Source organism: Dromaius novaehollandiae, chromosome 3, assembly GCF_036370855.1.
Source record: "Dromaius novaehollandiae isolate bDroNov1 chromosome 3, bDroNov1.hap1, whole genome shotgun sequence".
In the NCBI taxonomy this organism is placed as follows: domain Eukaryota; kingdom Metazoa; phylum Chordata; class Aves; order Casuariiformes; family Dromaiidae; genus Dromaius; species Dromaius novaehollandiae.
In genome coordinates, this window is record NC_088100.1 from 105,791,047 (window position 1) to 105,805,193 (window position 14,147).

Below are 14,147 nucleotides of genomic sequence, written 5' to 3' on the forward strand. Positions count from 1 at the left end.
TGCTGATTGCTCTGCTATCTGTCTGTTTGAATACTTAAACATATATAATTAAAATGTAAAGCAATTAACAAGGATTGCCTGAAAAATAATCACTTAAAAATGCACTTCATAATTAATTTTGACCCAGATCTAACAATGAGATTCACCTGAAGAAGAACTAACTTCCTGCATAGCGTCCAACTGGCCTTACTAGGACTCCAAGTCTGTTTTCGTAGCTGGGGACGTTATCTTTATGCATTTAACCTGATAGTACCTAAAAAAGAGCAACAAAAAATGGGTCTTTTTTAAGGCACCTTTTCAGCAAGAATAATTTCAAATACACTGAATCATTGTGTTCCCAAACCTACCATGGCTAATTTTGTTGTCATTAAAAGTGTTAACAGCCAATCCTATTTGTGCACATGGAGATACTCATCTGTATTTCACACTGTTTGAACCCTATTCTCTCTGCTGCCAAACAGTTAAACAAAGAAATATCAAGTAGAACATACATTGTACCTCAATATAGATTACAAAATGCGGTTTCAGAAAGTCGTTATATTCATGGGGCCATTTATACTTCTCTAAATATGAAATAGCAGAAGCAATACCATGTCTTGGAGCCCAGGTAGCAGATCTCTTTAAAGTTATTCTTGCTATAATTTTTGAGGGGAAAAATGTTTAAAATGTTCAAGCTGTTGAATTTTTTCACTTTGGGAAAAAAAAGAGCAACTTATAGTCACATAGATTGAAATCATCTAAATTTTCTTAGTTTAAAATTCCTAACCAGTTTGGTCCTCAGCATTTTTTAATTAAAGCTTAAAAAATGGTGAATATTTTGGGCAGATGAAGCCCTGATCTGAATTTGCTACTGATGAACACACATATGCCTGCCAACTTTGGAGAGCCATTATTATGCCATAGTGGTTTATTCCAGACCATGCTGATTCTTGGTGGTTAATGTGAAGATGTTTTTCTTCTGAAAAGCTTTATTTTCAGAGATATTGTAGTTTTCTATAAAATGTGATGGGTTTCACAGACATACAGTCAGAAAGCAGTATCTCATTGAGCTGGGGACCTCTACAGTCATGACATGGCTGGAATGCACCGTCTCCACATTAAACAGGATACAACAAGCAAACACAGATGGCCCAGGGTGTAGGAATGGGTAGAAAGATAAAGTAACAATGCAATGAGCAGTTTAGTGAAAAGAAGACAATCACAGGCAATCACTTTTCTAATTTACTGTCAGCAACTGAGTGAAGACAAAAATTGAATGACTGGTATGTGGGCACATCTGGTTGCCCTGGTAGGATGAGTGGGTAAAGAGCCATAACGCCTATGGCACAGAGTTGCTTTGCGCATCTCCAGCATGGTACCCAACTTATATGGAAGAGCTTGTCTGGGGCATTTTGTGCAACAACTTCTTATTAACTACATAGCAACTTCTTATTAACTATATAGCAAACATTTAGTGGAAATGCATTCAATAGTTGTGGGACAGTACAATAAAAGCCTGAGACAATATGTGGAACTTGAGTTGATGTAGCACTTGTAGATCACTGGATGTTTGCAAGCAAAAATATAGTGGGCTGTTAAGAAAATTGTAACAGGGCAGTGAATGAAATACTGCAAAAATAATCAGTAACACCATAAGGAGAATTTGTAACTTTATGAGTTGCTTATGTGAATAACAGCCAGACTTGTAGAACCAGATTTTAAGATGCAGATGAATTCTACAGATCACACAGATGGGCCTGCAATTTTGCATACACTCCACTGACCCTGCTTGCCTGCTATTCAAAGCCTGGATCTCTGCCATTTTAGTTTGGCATCCTGTAAAGCTGAAGGAGCAGTCAGTGGTTGTTTGGCATAAATATGTTTCTACCACATATCTCTATTCATGTCCTCTTTCCCATCACACATTTGCACTGATAGTAGAATGGAAAAGTTTATAGGATTTACACTAGGAGGGAAACACATAACGCAGAGTCTAAATAAATTGTCATTAGGGCCAGATCACTTACAGAGTTGGAAAATTTAGCCAATAAAATTTACCAACAATATTTTGAATAAGCTACCATCTCTGCATATCTTTGTCCATTAAACAGTAATTTTTATATGGTCCTTATTTAACTTTTTTGACACCAGGAGTTGGAATTTCCCCATAGGATATGCTAATGAAAAATGCATTAGAGCTAATTGGGGAGCATTCAATCCTCTCAGCCCAAAGAGGTTAATACTTTATGAGGAAGCTGATGCTCTACTTAGTTTTCTCAGGGGTCCTCAGTAGTGTGCCAGAAGAGAAATGCAAGATTATAAACATTTACTGTTTTCCTTACCTTTCCCACACCTTGAAACTAATGCCTTTTCCTACTATGTTTATTCAGTAGTTCTTAGCAAATAAAAATATGATAAAAGCAAAATGCAATATATTTTAACTGAGCAAATACAGTCTAAAAGCCTTAAGAATGCTCCAAATATATTGTAGTGGAAAATATTAATTGTCCTTAAAGCAATTCAAGATCTTTAAATTAATTTTTGCCAGGTGTATTTTGAGCAGATGTGATCTGATTTATTGGAGATGCAGTGACTTTGTACAATACGATACAGCAATTCTGATGTTTAGCACATAAATCAGTAGTTATTAAACCAGAATGAATACCTAACTGTTCATAATTTATTCAGTAAACTCACATATGTCTATCTGTGAATCGTTTTTACACAAATGATAAAATTCCTACATGTGTTATTGTTCAGAATGATGTGGGAATTGTCTATCATAAAATTTTGACTTCCTAGATATTCAGAGATTGTTAATGACAGAGATTACTAGTTCAGAATTTGAAATCTGTTCTTTGCATTAGTAAATGTTATATTATATAAAAATATTACAATAGTTAAGCAATTGCTGAATAGCATACTGCTTCTGTATCCTGATAATATGAAATAAAAAATTCACTGTGAAGAATGTGAATTTTTTGGTTCAATTCTCAATTGAGAATTCAGAATCTACTTTTTTTGTGAGTTTTATACTAGTAAAGCTAAATACATTTGTATAGTCAAAGGAAATTAATGTGAACTTTTTCAGGAAAAAAGCAATTTCCATTTTTTGGTATTCAGTAAATCTGCTTATATTTTCCCTTACCTAATCATCAGTTTTACTTCTAAAAATACTGTAATGCCATTGTCTTAAAGCCACATTGTGAGTCAGATAGCACAGTGTTTAAAGGGACATGGGTTATCTGTTTCCTTGTCTAAACATTTTTTTTACTCTTTAAGTATGTTTTTGGAAATAACAGATAATGTTTTTATTCCTATTGTGCATATAATACTTCAAACTCCAAGACAAATATAGTACTTTTAAACTACAGCCAAATTTGTACACATTTAATTATTTTTAAGGAAAAACTGGTATGTTTGTTTTACTACTACAGTGGAAGATAAAAGATTGCATATGACTGAAAGAAAAGATGGATTTGAGATACATGAAGCTCAGCTGTGTAGTTCTTGCTTCCATAAAATGAAAGTTATTCCCTTTCCAAGGGCTGAAACCTGTATTATACTTCAGATGATCATATTTAAACCCTTTTGTAACTGTAATGGAATTGCCCAGAGATGTATTTAGTCTGTAGATCTATCACATGTCAGTAGTCATCAGAAACTTTTTGTGAAAGTTTATTGTATAGCTTTTCATATTGTTTGGATTTGTAGAATAAAATTAGTAAAGAAATTTAAATTAGTTGAAGTCAAAGATAACCCCATCTTCTATTCAGATTGCAGGTGTATACAACTCACCATTCAGAAAATCCCCGGATCCAATGGAGCTCCTGTTACGGAAGTCAAAGCCACTAAGCCACAGACAGCAGCCAGCAAAGAATCATCTCATATGTGACTGGTCAAATTGTACAAGGTCCCTGACTTTCCCCACCGCACAGCCTCTGCCACCTATTGGCAGACAGAAACCTCAGGTAATATTTTTCAGTGTCTTGTATTTATGGTATTAGTGCTTGCTTTTGGGATATAAAGTCTTTGAAACAGATTTGTTTTAAAGAAAAGAAAGCCTAGGTGGTATGTAAAAGCAAGGAAATATGATTCCTTAGACTTTACTTTTGTCCTTTGGTAAAAGAACGGCATTTCAGAGATTTCAAAGGGAAGATCTGATATAACTGAATACATTTATTGCAATTCACTGGAGGTAGAATTCTGAAATTACAATTTTAAATTAATAAAACTTAAAGTGGTAGAAGTGAAGGATGATGAGACAAGTTAACCAGTTGAAATATTTTCTTCCTCTTTTTAAGATTGTTTTCTACGTGAAGGCAGAGACAGCCTCTCAAAATATACTAGTTTCTGCTCTTTTGCAACCCCTACTGTGCGTCAGCTTTAATTACAAAAGTTTCTACGTGTTCTGCATGATTCGCCAAGGTGTCCAACTCCCATTCTTAGCTGTCATGGTCTCAATTTTACTTTCAGTTGATGTCAACATATGTTGCAGACAGCTTTTTTCTCTTCTGTAAAGTAACAGGTGTCTCTGAGATAATGCATCAGAGTAAGTGTCCTACAAGATGACAACACAGTTTTCACTGCTTTATTATCTAAACTTGCTGGGAATATGCCGAATAAACACAGCAGATAGACCTTTGAGACCTTTATGTTGCTGACTTGATGACAGTAAGAGTGGATATTTTTTCAGGAATATTTCAGGAAGTTTTTGCCAGTAAATGCCTGATATGGTTACTATGGGGTTAAAAGTATTCTCTTTCCCTGTATTCTGCAGAATTTTTCAGATTGCCAAATCTGCTGAACTTCTACTTACCTCACACTTTCCTATGCTGATAGAGCCTGTTTAACTTTGAATGACCGGAGTGTCTTCCGAACCTTTCATACCTTTCTTTTTTTTTATTCCATCCTGTCCTTAAATTTTCTCTTCAGTATTTTGATTAGAAAGAAAATGCTTCTAAATGAGTCCTTCTAAGTTGAAGCCATCTTTTAGCTTCAGAAATTAAACAACAATAATGAGCAATAAGCAATGTATAATATATGCTTATAGGTATTTTACTCCTCTGGACTGATATGGCCATTCCCACTGTGTTATGACTGTCCTTGATAGAGGTGATATACACAGTCTTAAGTTTGAACTGCTACTGGGTTCAAACCATGTGCAGCCATGCCATCTGCCATAATTTGCCTGTGGCTTACTGATTGCATCCACACTGCTCTTCAGTAGACAGACTTGGGCTCCCTGGGTAACCCACACGGAACGGGCTCTTCTCACCTCTACATCATGCCTTACTTATCTGTAGCAGGCTGGGCATGTATTCGTGGTGGGAAGCTAAGGCAAGGGCAACTGGGTTAGAGCATGAGGAGCAGATGCAGGTCTGCCAGCATATCTCTGGAGAAGTAGAGGTGAGCCATGCTGGATCCATACTGCTTATAACAGTAAGGATCGATTTCAAGACAGTTCTCTGTCTTTGTCCTTCATTCCTGCCCTCCCCCACCTTGACTGTTTGAGCTTCCTCATCTAATGAGCTCATTGGCTCATATTAGACCCAAGACAAAACACAATCCAACAGATAGACAGTATAGGTGATCAGGGAGTTTGGAGTTGAATGTAAATTCAAAACCAAATAAGTATGACATTATAGCCTTACCTACTGGGACCAGAGGTGCTATGACCATCTTTCAGTGGGATGAGACGGAATGCTATGTAGGTTTCTCAGGACAGAGAGCAATATTTTGCCTAGTGTGCATGGTACATGAATCATGCTTTTAAATAAAGAGGAGAGTTTTTCCATTGTTAAGTTGCTCTTGCAAAAGCACTTTGCTGCATATAAATATCTTACCAGCTTCTGTTTTGATTTGGAATATTTTGTAGAACTTTCTAAGTTTAGACACACACAGAGCCATACACAGATAGAACAAACCAGAAGAGTTCTGTTTATTTTCCCCATCTCAAAGAGGGAATTTACTATATAATACTTTAATCCTTTCAGCACCCTGGGATATACACTGTGGGGTAAATTTTCAAAGCACAGCACGTGGATTTAGCTGCACGACTCTTATTGATGTTAATGGGAGTCACACGGCTAAATCCCTGCACAACACTTTGACAATTTAGGGTTGTATGTCTAAGAAAAGGACACTGGTTTGAGCTGATGAAACAGCTGGAAATGAAAACCCATCAGAATGCATCAGACTGAAAGTTGTCTGGTGTGACAGTAAGGAATTTAATTACTAGCTATACTTGTGTCCTAGTTCTCTGTGATAGCACTTTTTGGCACCAAGCTTCCTCTTTTTCTCATACGTATCAGGCCCCATGCAAGTCACTTGTTACTTTGCTGTTCGTTCAGATATCTAAAATTTCTGTTGCCCGTAGGGATGGTTATTTTATATGAGAATATGAATTATATACGTTTAAGAGAACAAAAGTTAGCTCTCTACCAGTTTTCTCTTAGAGAAATTGGTATTTAGCATTTTATAGGTAAGTTCTGTATATGTAAAATAGCATATTTAAAAGAAAACTTTTAATGTTTCTGATATATCAGTTAAATCTATCATTTTTATTACTGAATTAACTAGAATTACAGTTTGATGGAAGCATAGATAATACTAAAATTAGTCATCTGTTCATTCAAAAGCATTAATAACAGAAAGCACATTGCTATTTTTACAGGACTTTTTTTGCATGCTCGTGGCTATCCTGGAATGGGGACAGTGAAGTAACAGGAATTTTCATGTAGATTATAAGTTTTACCACAAGTTTCTAATTTTACTATACAGTTGTAAGAATATCTGTTCATCCGGCAATGCTTTTATTTGGCAACTCAACTGATAGCAAGAAGATTTATGCCATTTACTACAAATTCTAAAATCGAACATAGAATTGTGGGAGTTGCTTTCAGGGGGAAATCTGTTGCCTGACTCCCTCCGTTGCCTAGCCTGATCTCCCCAGGGAGATTTCTTTCTTGAGGCAGGATGCCTGAAATGCTTGCAGACACTGCCACATTGAAAACTGTAAGCACCATTTGTAAGCACCATTCTGCCACAGATTACACAACTCTTAAAATTAATCTTGTAAAATGGAAGGAAATAGGCAAATGGATTTTTTAGAAGTCTTATCAGCCTAGATATATTCCTGAGGTGCCTGTTGCTGGGTAAGACTTCAGTTCAAGACTTCAAATACATGTTTCAGAGAAAGGGAAAAATCTGCAGGGAAGATTATCTTATTTTTCTACAGTATACCCTGCTTTCATTAACAATGACACAGCCTTATCTGAGAGACCTGTGCATAGTTACACTCTTTTCCCCCTTCCGTTAGTATTGCTGCACACTATTAATTTCATTTGAATTATAAATTGAGAAAGAGGTAGAATGTCTTAGGAATTAAACATGGAAAAAAAACCCTACTTGGACGTCATATTTGACCCTTTCCTGGGTGGAATGTGAGTAAATATTTTATGATGAAGATGATATAGAATATTCTAAAAGATGATTTTCTAAAAGCAAACATATTTATGTAGATATTACTTGATAACAGAACATTTCTTCCTCCTTTCCTCTGTATATCTACCTCACGCAAACATCTTGCAATACAGAATATTCATCTCTTTATAATCAAATTTTGTCTTCTTTCATAACTTGATCATTAGATTATATATTACCAGAAAACTGTTTAGCAGTTTTAATAACATCTTCTTGTACTGTTTACTCTCTTATAGGCTGTAACACTTCTCATTCCATTTTTAAAGATGTATGGTGATCATGTTAAACAAATGTATTTTTTGTGCAGATTTTTAGAAAGTAAATGCAAGAAAGTACCTGCAAGAAGTGTAAAGACTATGCTTACTCGCTTATAAGAATCTTTAAACAGATCTTCAAATCATGGTGCTGTGCCTTTAAAAAGTAAAGTTCCAATAAAAATCCATTAACTACTTTCAAATATAGCAATCTTCCTGTCCAGCTGTGAAAAGTACTAGATGATACTTATTTGCCATTTGTGTTATTTACGGTCCATGACTTTTATGGTAACTGGTTCCTATTATTGGTTTCTATTAATGTAAAACATAAGTGAACATAAATGAGGCGTGAATCATTTCTTTTTATTAGCCCCACAGTCTTCACTCAGTGCTTGCAGTAACTCCAGCTGTGACTTGTTAGTGATAACCTATTTAAAGAAGGATATCTTTTAAGACTAAAGGCCATGATGAGGGCTTTTTGTCTGCTCATATTTTCAGATGGTTTCGGCAGGATCAACAATAGTAAAAATAAAATAAAAGTTATTAACAACACTGCTAAATCAATATTAATTCCAAATTGTCCTGAGCTTAATATGCTACTAATTACATTCCAGGTGAGTTCATATTGGTTAGTATTAAAAGCAAGACATAAGATACATCACTTTGACAGTGCAGAAAAGGACTTTCTGCTGCTATTTATCTGTGTCATTAAACAGTAGATACAGATATGATCACCTATTAAAAAATTTAGTCTGAAAATATATGTATGTATAATTGTCAAAGAAGTATGAGCTTTCAGGGTGTTTTTTAAGAGTAATGAAATTAATGTGGAATTAGACTTTTAAAAAATGGACTTTATACATACTGTATTGTAGTCATTGGGTTAAATTGTTCTCTTCCAGATACCTTTATAGTTAAAATTGAAAAGAGCATGTTTTTTAAGTTAAAACATGTTTTATCTTATGAAAAGGAAATAACTTAAGCTCTTTCAGTGGCTAGATGCAGTTGATACTTGTGTATCAGACTTTATTTCAGCAATATTTTTTCTATGGGAAAAATACACTGACCTAATCAGTTCTAACAATATATTGTTTTAAAATAATAAATATTTCTTAGTAGCTAAATAAGTCTACCTAGTTAAATAAATCTTCAGTGCACGTCTCCTTCCCTGAGAGGGGCTTTAGAACATATTATCAGCTTTTGCATTATCTGTATCTCTCTATCAGAATGAACTGCTTTAATTGTTTTGGAAGAAAAGTCTTGCCACACTTCCCAGACACTGTGTCCTCTTTCATCAGTGATGTGTCACAAATAAAAGAAGGAAAGAAGAGAACTATAACCCCACAATAAAATATGTACATTATCCTATGCTTTTTAGGGGCCTTTCCGTGATACTGCTGAAGTATTGCAGCAGCGCTACAAGCCTTTGGAACCAACCTTGCGAGTGGCAGCGTCAATCAATTCACTAGAGAAGGCCAGAGAGGAAATCAAGAGAGAGGAATGGAGAAACTGTGTACATGACAATGAGTAAGTTCTTTGTTTTTTCTTACGTTGTTATGAGAATGTTTTTTTTATTCTGTTGCTTTCAGAAACCTTTCATGCCTGACATAATGAAATGTCAAACCTGACAGCTTACTAGCAAACGTTCTGTGTACGTACTTCTAAATTCTGTGTCCGTAGATTATAAACTGTTCAGGTCAGAGAACCCTGTCCTGTAATTGTATGACATGTGCCATCCATTTCTATGGAATTATAGAAGAACTTGCAATAAGAATAATAGGTGATGCAACAGTTGGGCTTAATGGGAAATGAGCAAACAAAAGCAAAAAAGAACCTTTTCCCCACATGCACCTTGCCAAGGCACTGTTTCAGTCTTTTTAATCAGGGAGCTTAAAAATTATGGGAGAAAAAATGGTGTTGTATGCCAACAAGACTTGCAGTCACTCCCAGTAGACTACCGAAGCTCACTTGGAAGGGTAAGGAGCACGTGTTGTACTTGTTAGAACATGGTGCAAAAACTGTAGTCATCTTTGAAGCAGTTTGGTTTCCTGAGCCGCAGTGTCTGTAGTAGCTTCAGAGAGGCAAGTTCTTTTCCATACAACCCCAAATACAGACATAATCTGTCCCAATAGATATTGCCAAAATATTTCCAGGTTTTTCTCTTATCATGGATGGCACTCCTTTGGTCCCACCATAATAAAAGCCTGTTAAGTCACCTGCTCTCACTCTGTAGTTAACTAGATTATTTTGTCAACTTCTTCCTTGAATTCACTGTTCTTGCCAATCCTTTGACATTTTATTGCCAGAACTTAGGACAGAAAAGAATCACTTTTCCTCATGAGCAGCCTGTGATCCATTGTTTCATTGGGACACTATGCTTTGCTATCATTGCTATATTTCAGGCTTTTTTATTAGCTCCATGTTGCCTGTGTCAGCTTAAGGACTGGGACTTAGAGTTCTAGAATCAGCTGCATTTGCGTATTGTAGTGTTTGTTTTGATGTTGTATCTTTTTTCTCACTTTTTCCCTTTTTTAGTATTAACAGTGACTTTAAAATCAGATTCTACTCAAAAACAATTCTGAAAGAAAAATCTTTTAGTTCTAATATTCTGTGGTTTTAGATTATTTTATTTTTGATATTTGCTGACAAATGAGATGTGATTTTTGTTCATTTTATACAAAAACAAAACTAGGATAAATTATAAGTAAAAATATACTTCAGTTTTCTATTCTCTGTATTCTCTTTTATTACTGGGGAGGAAAAAGCAACTTAGTTTTCAGATCTAAGCTTAAATCTGAGCTAAATTTTTTAAATATATTTTTATTTCTAGCTTCTGCCAGTGAAATCTACAAAACAGTGGGAAATGATTAAGGTTGCATTTCACAATTAAAGTGTTCTTCTCTCTGAATCAGTTCTGATTATACTTTTCAAGTGAGGACAGATCATGCTCTTCATTTATAGGCACAACTATATTGCACAGTCTTTATTTTCTGAGATCTACCCTAGAGACCACTATGTCAACATTCAACAGTTTAAAAAAGTTAAGTCCTCTATGAAGATTTCACCAATCCTTTCCAGTGGTTTCCTTATGAAGGCCTTGGTCTTCTACAGTTTAAATTTGTAGTCTCCAACTCTGACAGGTACTAATCAGTCAGAGGTCTTTATTCATATTATGGATAAGAAAACATTTAGTGCCATCCTCAGTGCACAGAAGCAGTGTCCTAATGTCAGTGATTCTCAGAGTCATCCACACTAAATGCTCAGTGTTATCAGGCTGTGATCATTCCGTTTGTGCTTCACATTCAACCAACCATGCAAGGGTCACATCTGTAACCTTGAGAAGGTGATGACAGAGTTGCAGGTCATCATCAGGACTAACACTCACTAGTAATGCTGCAGCTGCTGTGTGGAGTGCTGGCCTCAAGGGAGGAGTCAACAAAGGGTTACTCAAATCCCATAGTATTTTTTCTCTGCAGTGTCTATTGTGAACTGACGAATTTCTGTCTCTTTCTATGTAATTGTGTACTTTGGGACTGTATTTCTTCCTTGTAGTGCTTCCTGTGCTGATTATTCTTCTGTTTTAGAAAATACAGAGAGAAAGAATAGAGGAAGTATATGGCATTTCTTGCAAAAGCTTGTTTTTGCATAAGATAACGTAAACTAAATTCCTGAGATCTGTATTTTTCCAGAATGAGTTGTTGTGAGGTACAATATCTTTTAAGATATGAAAATTATCAGTATTGCATGCCTTCAATTTTGTACTCTGAAGACAACATTCAGAATTTCCCCTCGCCTCTGATTATAAGGATTCTTTTCCATGGTAATATGTTTACTGTGTTTCAAGCTCTAAGAAAGCTCCTGCTTCTGGTAATTGAAGAACTAATTGAGAAAGCTATGATAAAGGTCGAGGCAGGCAAGGCAGTACAAATGGAACACAGGAGAATATTGTGCTTGCCTCTACACATTACACTGGAATTCCCTGTTTTGTAATGAAGGATCAACTAGGTAATCTAGGCTAATAAAAATGATTTCTTTTTCTCATGTAATTGAAGCTGTTCCTGCCTTACTGTGCCATTTTCACACAAAAGAAGTGATTTTCCCCTCCAGGTGGATAGGAATAAGAAATTGGATGACCACTTAAACTAGTATCTAGTTTGAGACACTAACTGCTGGATCCAAGAGATTTAGATGGCTAAGTATGAAAAGTTCTTTGCTCAGTTGCATGCAGCAGCATTCTGGCCTAGTTTTACAAAGAACAGAAATGTAGATTATTAACTATACTGAAATCTGCATCACGTAGCATGCATGCTGCTTTGAAATATCCCGTTAAACATCTTTATAAAGTCAGAATACATCAGAATGAGGTGCACTGTGGTGATAGAATAGGGATAAACCAGTAGTAGTGTGAGGCTACGGAGATTTTAGTTTCCTGTTTTACTGTAGACTTCTGGTGTGACATCAGGCAAGTCATCTCTGCTTCTGGCTATGTCTATGTTCAGTGGTGGAGGTAGACAAGCTACTTCTGAACAAGCTGGTTCACTTCTGTGCAGTACAGTATAATGCTTTGCACAGCCTGCCTCTCAAGTTGTGTGAATGTTGCAGCACCAATGTGCTCACAGGTTTGCTCTCAGCAAGATAATATTTTCCCTTAAAACCAACTTAGGTGCTTCTGTGCTATGGAATGCTGTGTGGTAAAGGTGTACTCGTAGAAAATTAATGATCTAAATAAATTGTCTACTTGGAGAGCATCAGTGTTATGAGCTTCCCAGTATTAATGGAAATAAAATTTAAAAAGTAAGTCACTTCGCACTGATTGATAAAATTTAAGTTTTTAAAATCTTCTAATTTCCACATTTATAAGATCTCTTACTACACTTCTGACTTAGCTGCAGTGAAAATGGCCACTTCATTTTATGTCATACAAATATAGCACATCTGAAAACTTTTTTCAAGTTATACTTACTTTTTCATATGCTTTGCAACTTCAGCAATTTGCATATTTTCCGGACTGTTATTTTATTATGATAAACAGGGATTATCATATATTTTCAGATAATGTTTTCTTAACAATTCAACTTCTGTTTGTAACTCTTCCATTTATTTTAATTACTAGCACAGTGTGCAACATTTATTAATCAGCAGAGTCTTTTTAAGTTAAAATACTGAATTAGCTAACCCCATTAACACAGAATACTCCAAACAAGCAGTAATAGGAGAGGTAGTTACTGTGCAAATCGTATTATACATGCGGGTGCTCTAGGGCACAGTTAAGCATGATTACCCTCTTTTGATCCAGTATTCCTCTGCTTCTTTCAGCTAATTTCCAGTGGAAATTTACAAAGTAGAGCCTTCATTTTTCCATCTTAATTTTTCTAATGAAGTTCTGGTACTTTGTAACACTGGGGATGCAGATAATAAGTCTGTGTATAATTAAGAAGTTCCAGAATTTGCTGCAGAAGAGATCTCTTTTACTTACTACCAGAACTAGATTATGTTTTTCTTTGCCACTTTACTGCAGACATGGGTTAAACAAAAAAGGCCAGAGAATTCTTAGATTTACTGACCTTAGGATACAAAATGATTTATTGTTTATTGAAAAAGCACCAATATGTATTTAGTATACTATTGCAGACAATGTTCATAATAATGGATCCAAATACTGCACTAGAGGTAATCTGACTAGATATGTTAAGTGTATTATGCTGTCTTTATATTGTAAATAACACTTCAATTTTAATGTGAATTCATTATGAACTAAATTGTGGCTGGTGTGCTGCAGTTGTTTTACTGTGGAATAGCATTGTAATTCTTCCTTTGTTCTGTGAGTGAAAAGATGGAGAGACTGTTGGATTAGATAGAGCAGTGGCTTCACGTATTAGCCCAATTTTAAAGCCTAAAATTTATTACATGTTTTATTTAGAGGAAAAAAGAATAAAAAAGATTCAGAGCTGTCAGATGGGAAAGCATAGTTTGTTTGGAGTGAATTGTTCGTGGTCTTTTTTAAGGTGAGGAAGCTGTCTCCGTTCCTCTCACATTGCCATAGGCACCAGGGCCTTAGTATCTACTGCTCCTTCTATCACCTGTCGGGCCACCTGGAAAGCCTTCCGAGCCTAAGAGGCCTCTTCCATCTCCTGTCACAATTGTGAGAGATAATAGAATAGAAGAGACAGAGTGGAGTGAAAAAATGATAAGTGAGAAGTTGTAAGAAGAAAGGGAATGAGGGGGCCAAAAGATAGGAGAAAGGAGGAGTGGAAAAATGAAATTAATAGTAGTAAGGGGGGTGTGGGGTAGAATGAATGAAGGGTGAGAGAAAGCAATCTTCATTTTATTTTTTTTAACAGCAGATGTCTAGGATGTCTTTCAAAAGTTAAATATATACAAATCACAACTGTCAGGTCCAGGATTGTCTACTAAGTGAAGATTTCCATG

General features: G+C 35.6%; 1 protein-coding gene across 4 annotated transcripts in view; it reads left to right on the forward strand.

Moving 5' to 3' along the window:
- The window catches only part of SPATA17 (spermatogenesis associated 17), a 100,688-nt gene that overhangs the window by 58,124 nt on the left and 28,417 nt on the right, over positions 1-14,147 (forward strand). For all 4 annotated transcript variants that reach the window (XM_026108486.2, XM_026108503.2, XM_026108494.2 and 1 more), the window contains exons 7-8: positions 3,756-3,950; positions 9,097-9,245. In XM_026108486.2, coding sequence (XP_025964271.1) covers positions 3,756-3,950; positions 9,097-9,245 — 344 coding nt within the window. The remainder of the gene's footprint in view (positions 1-3,755; positions 3,951-9,096; positions 9,246-14,147) is intronic.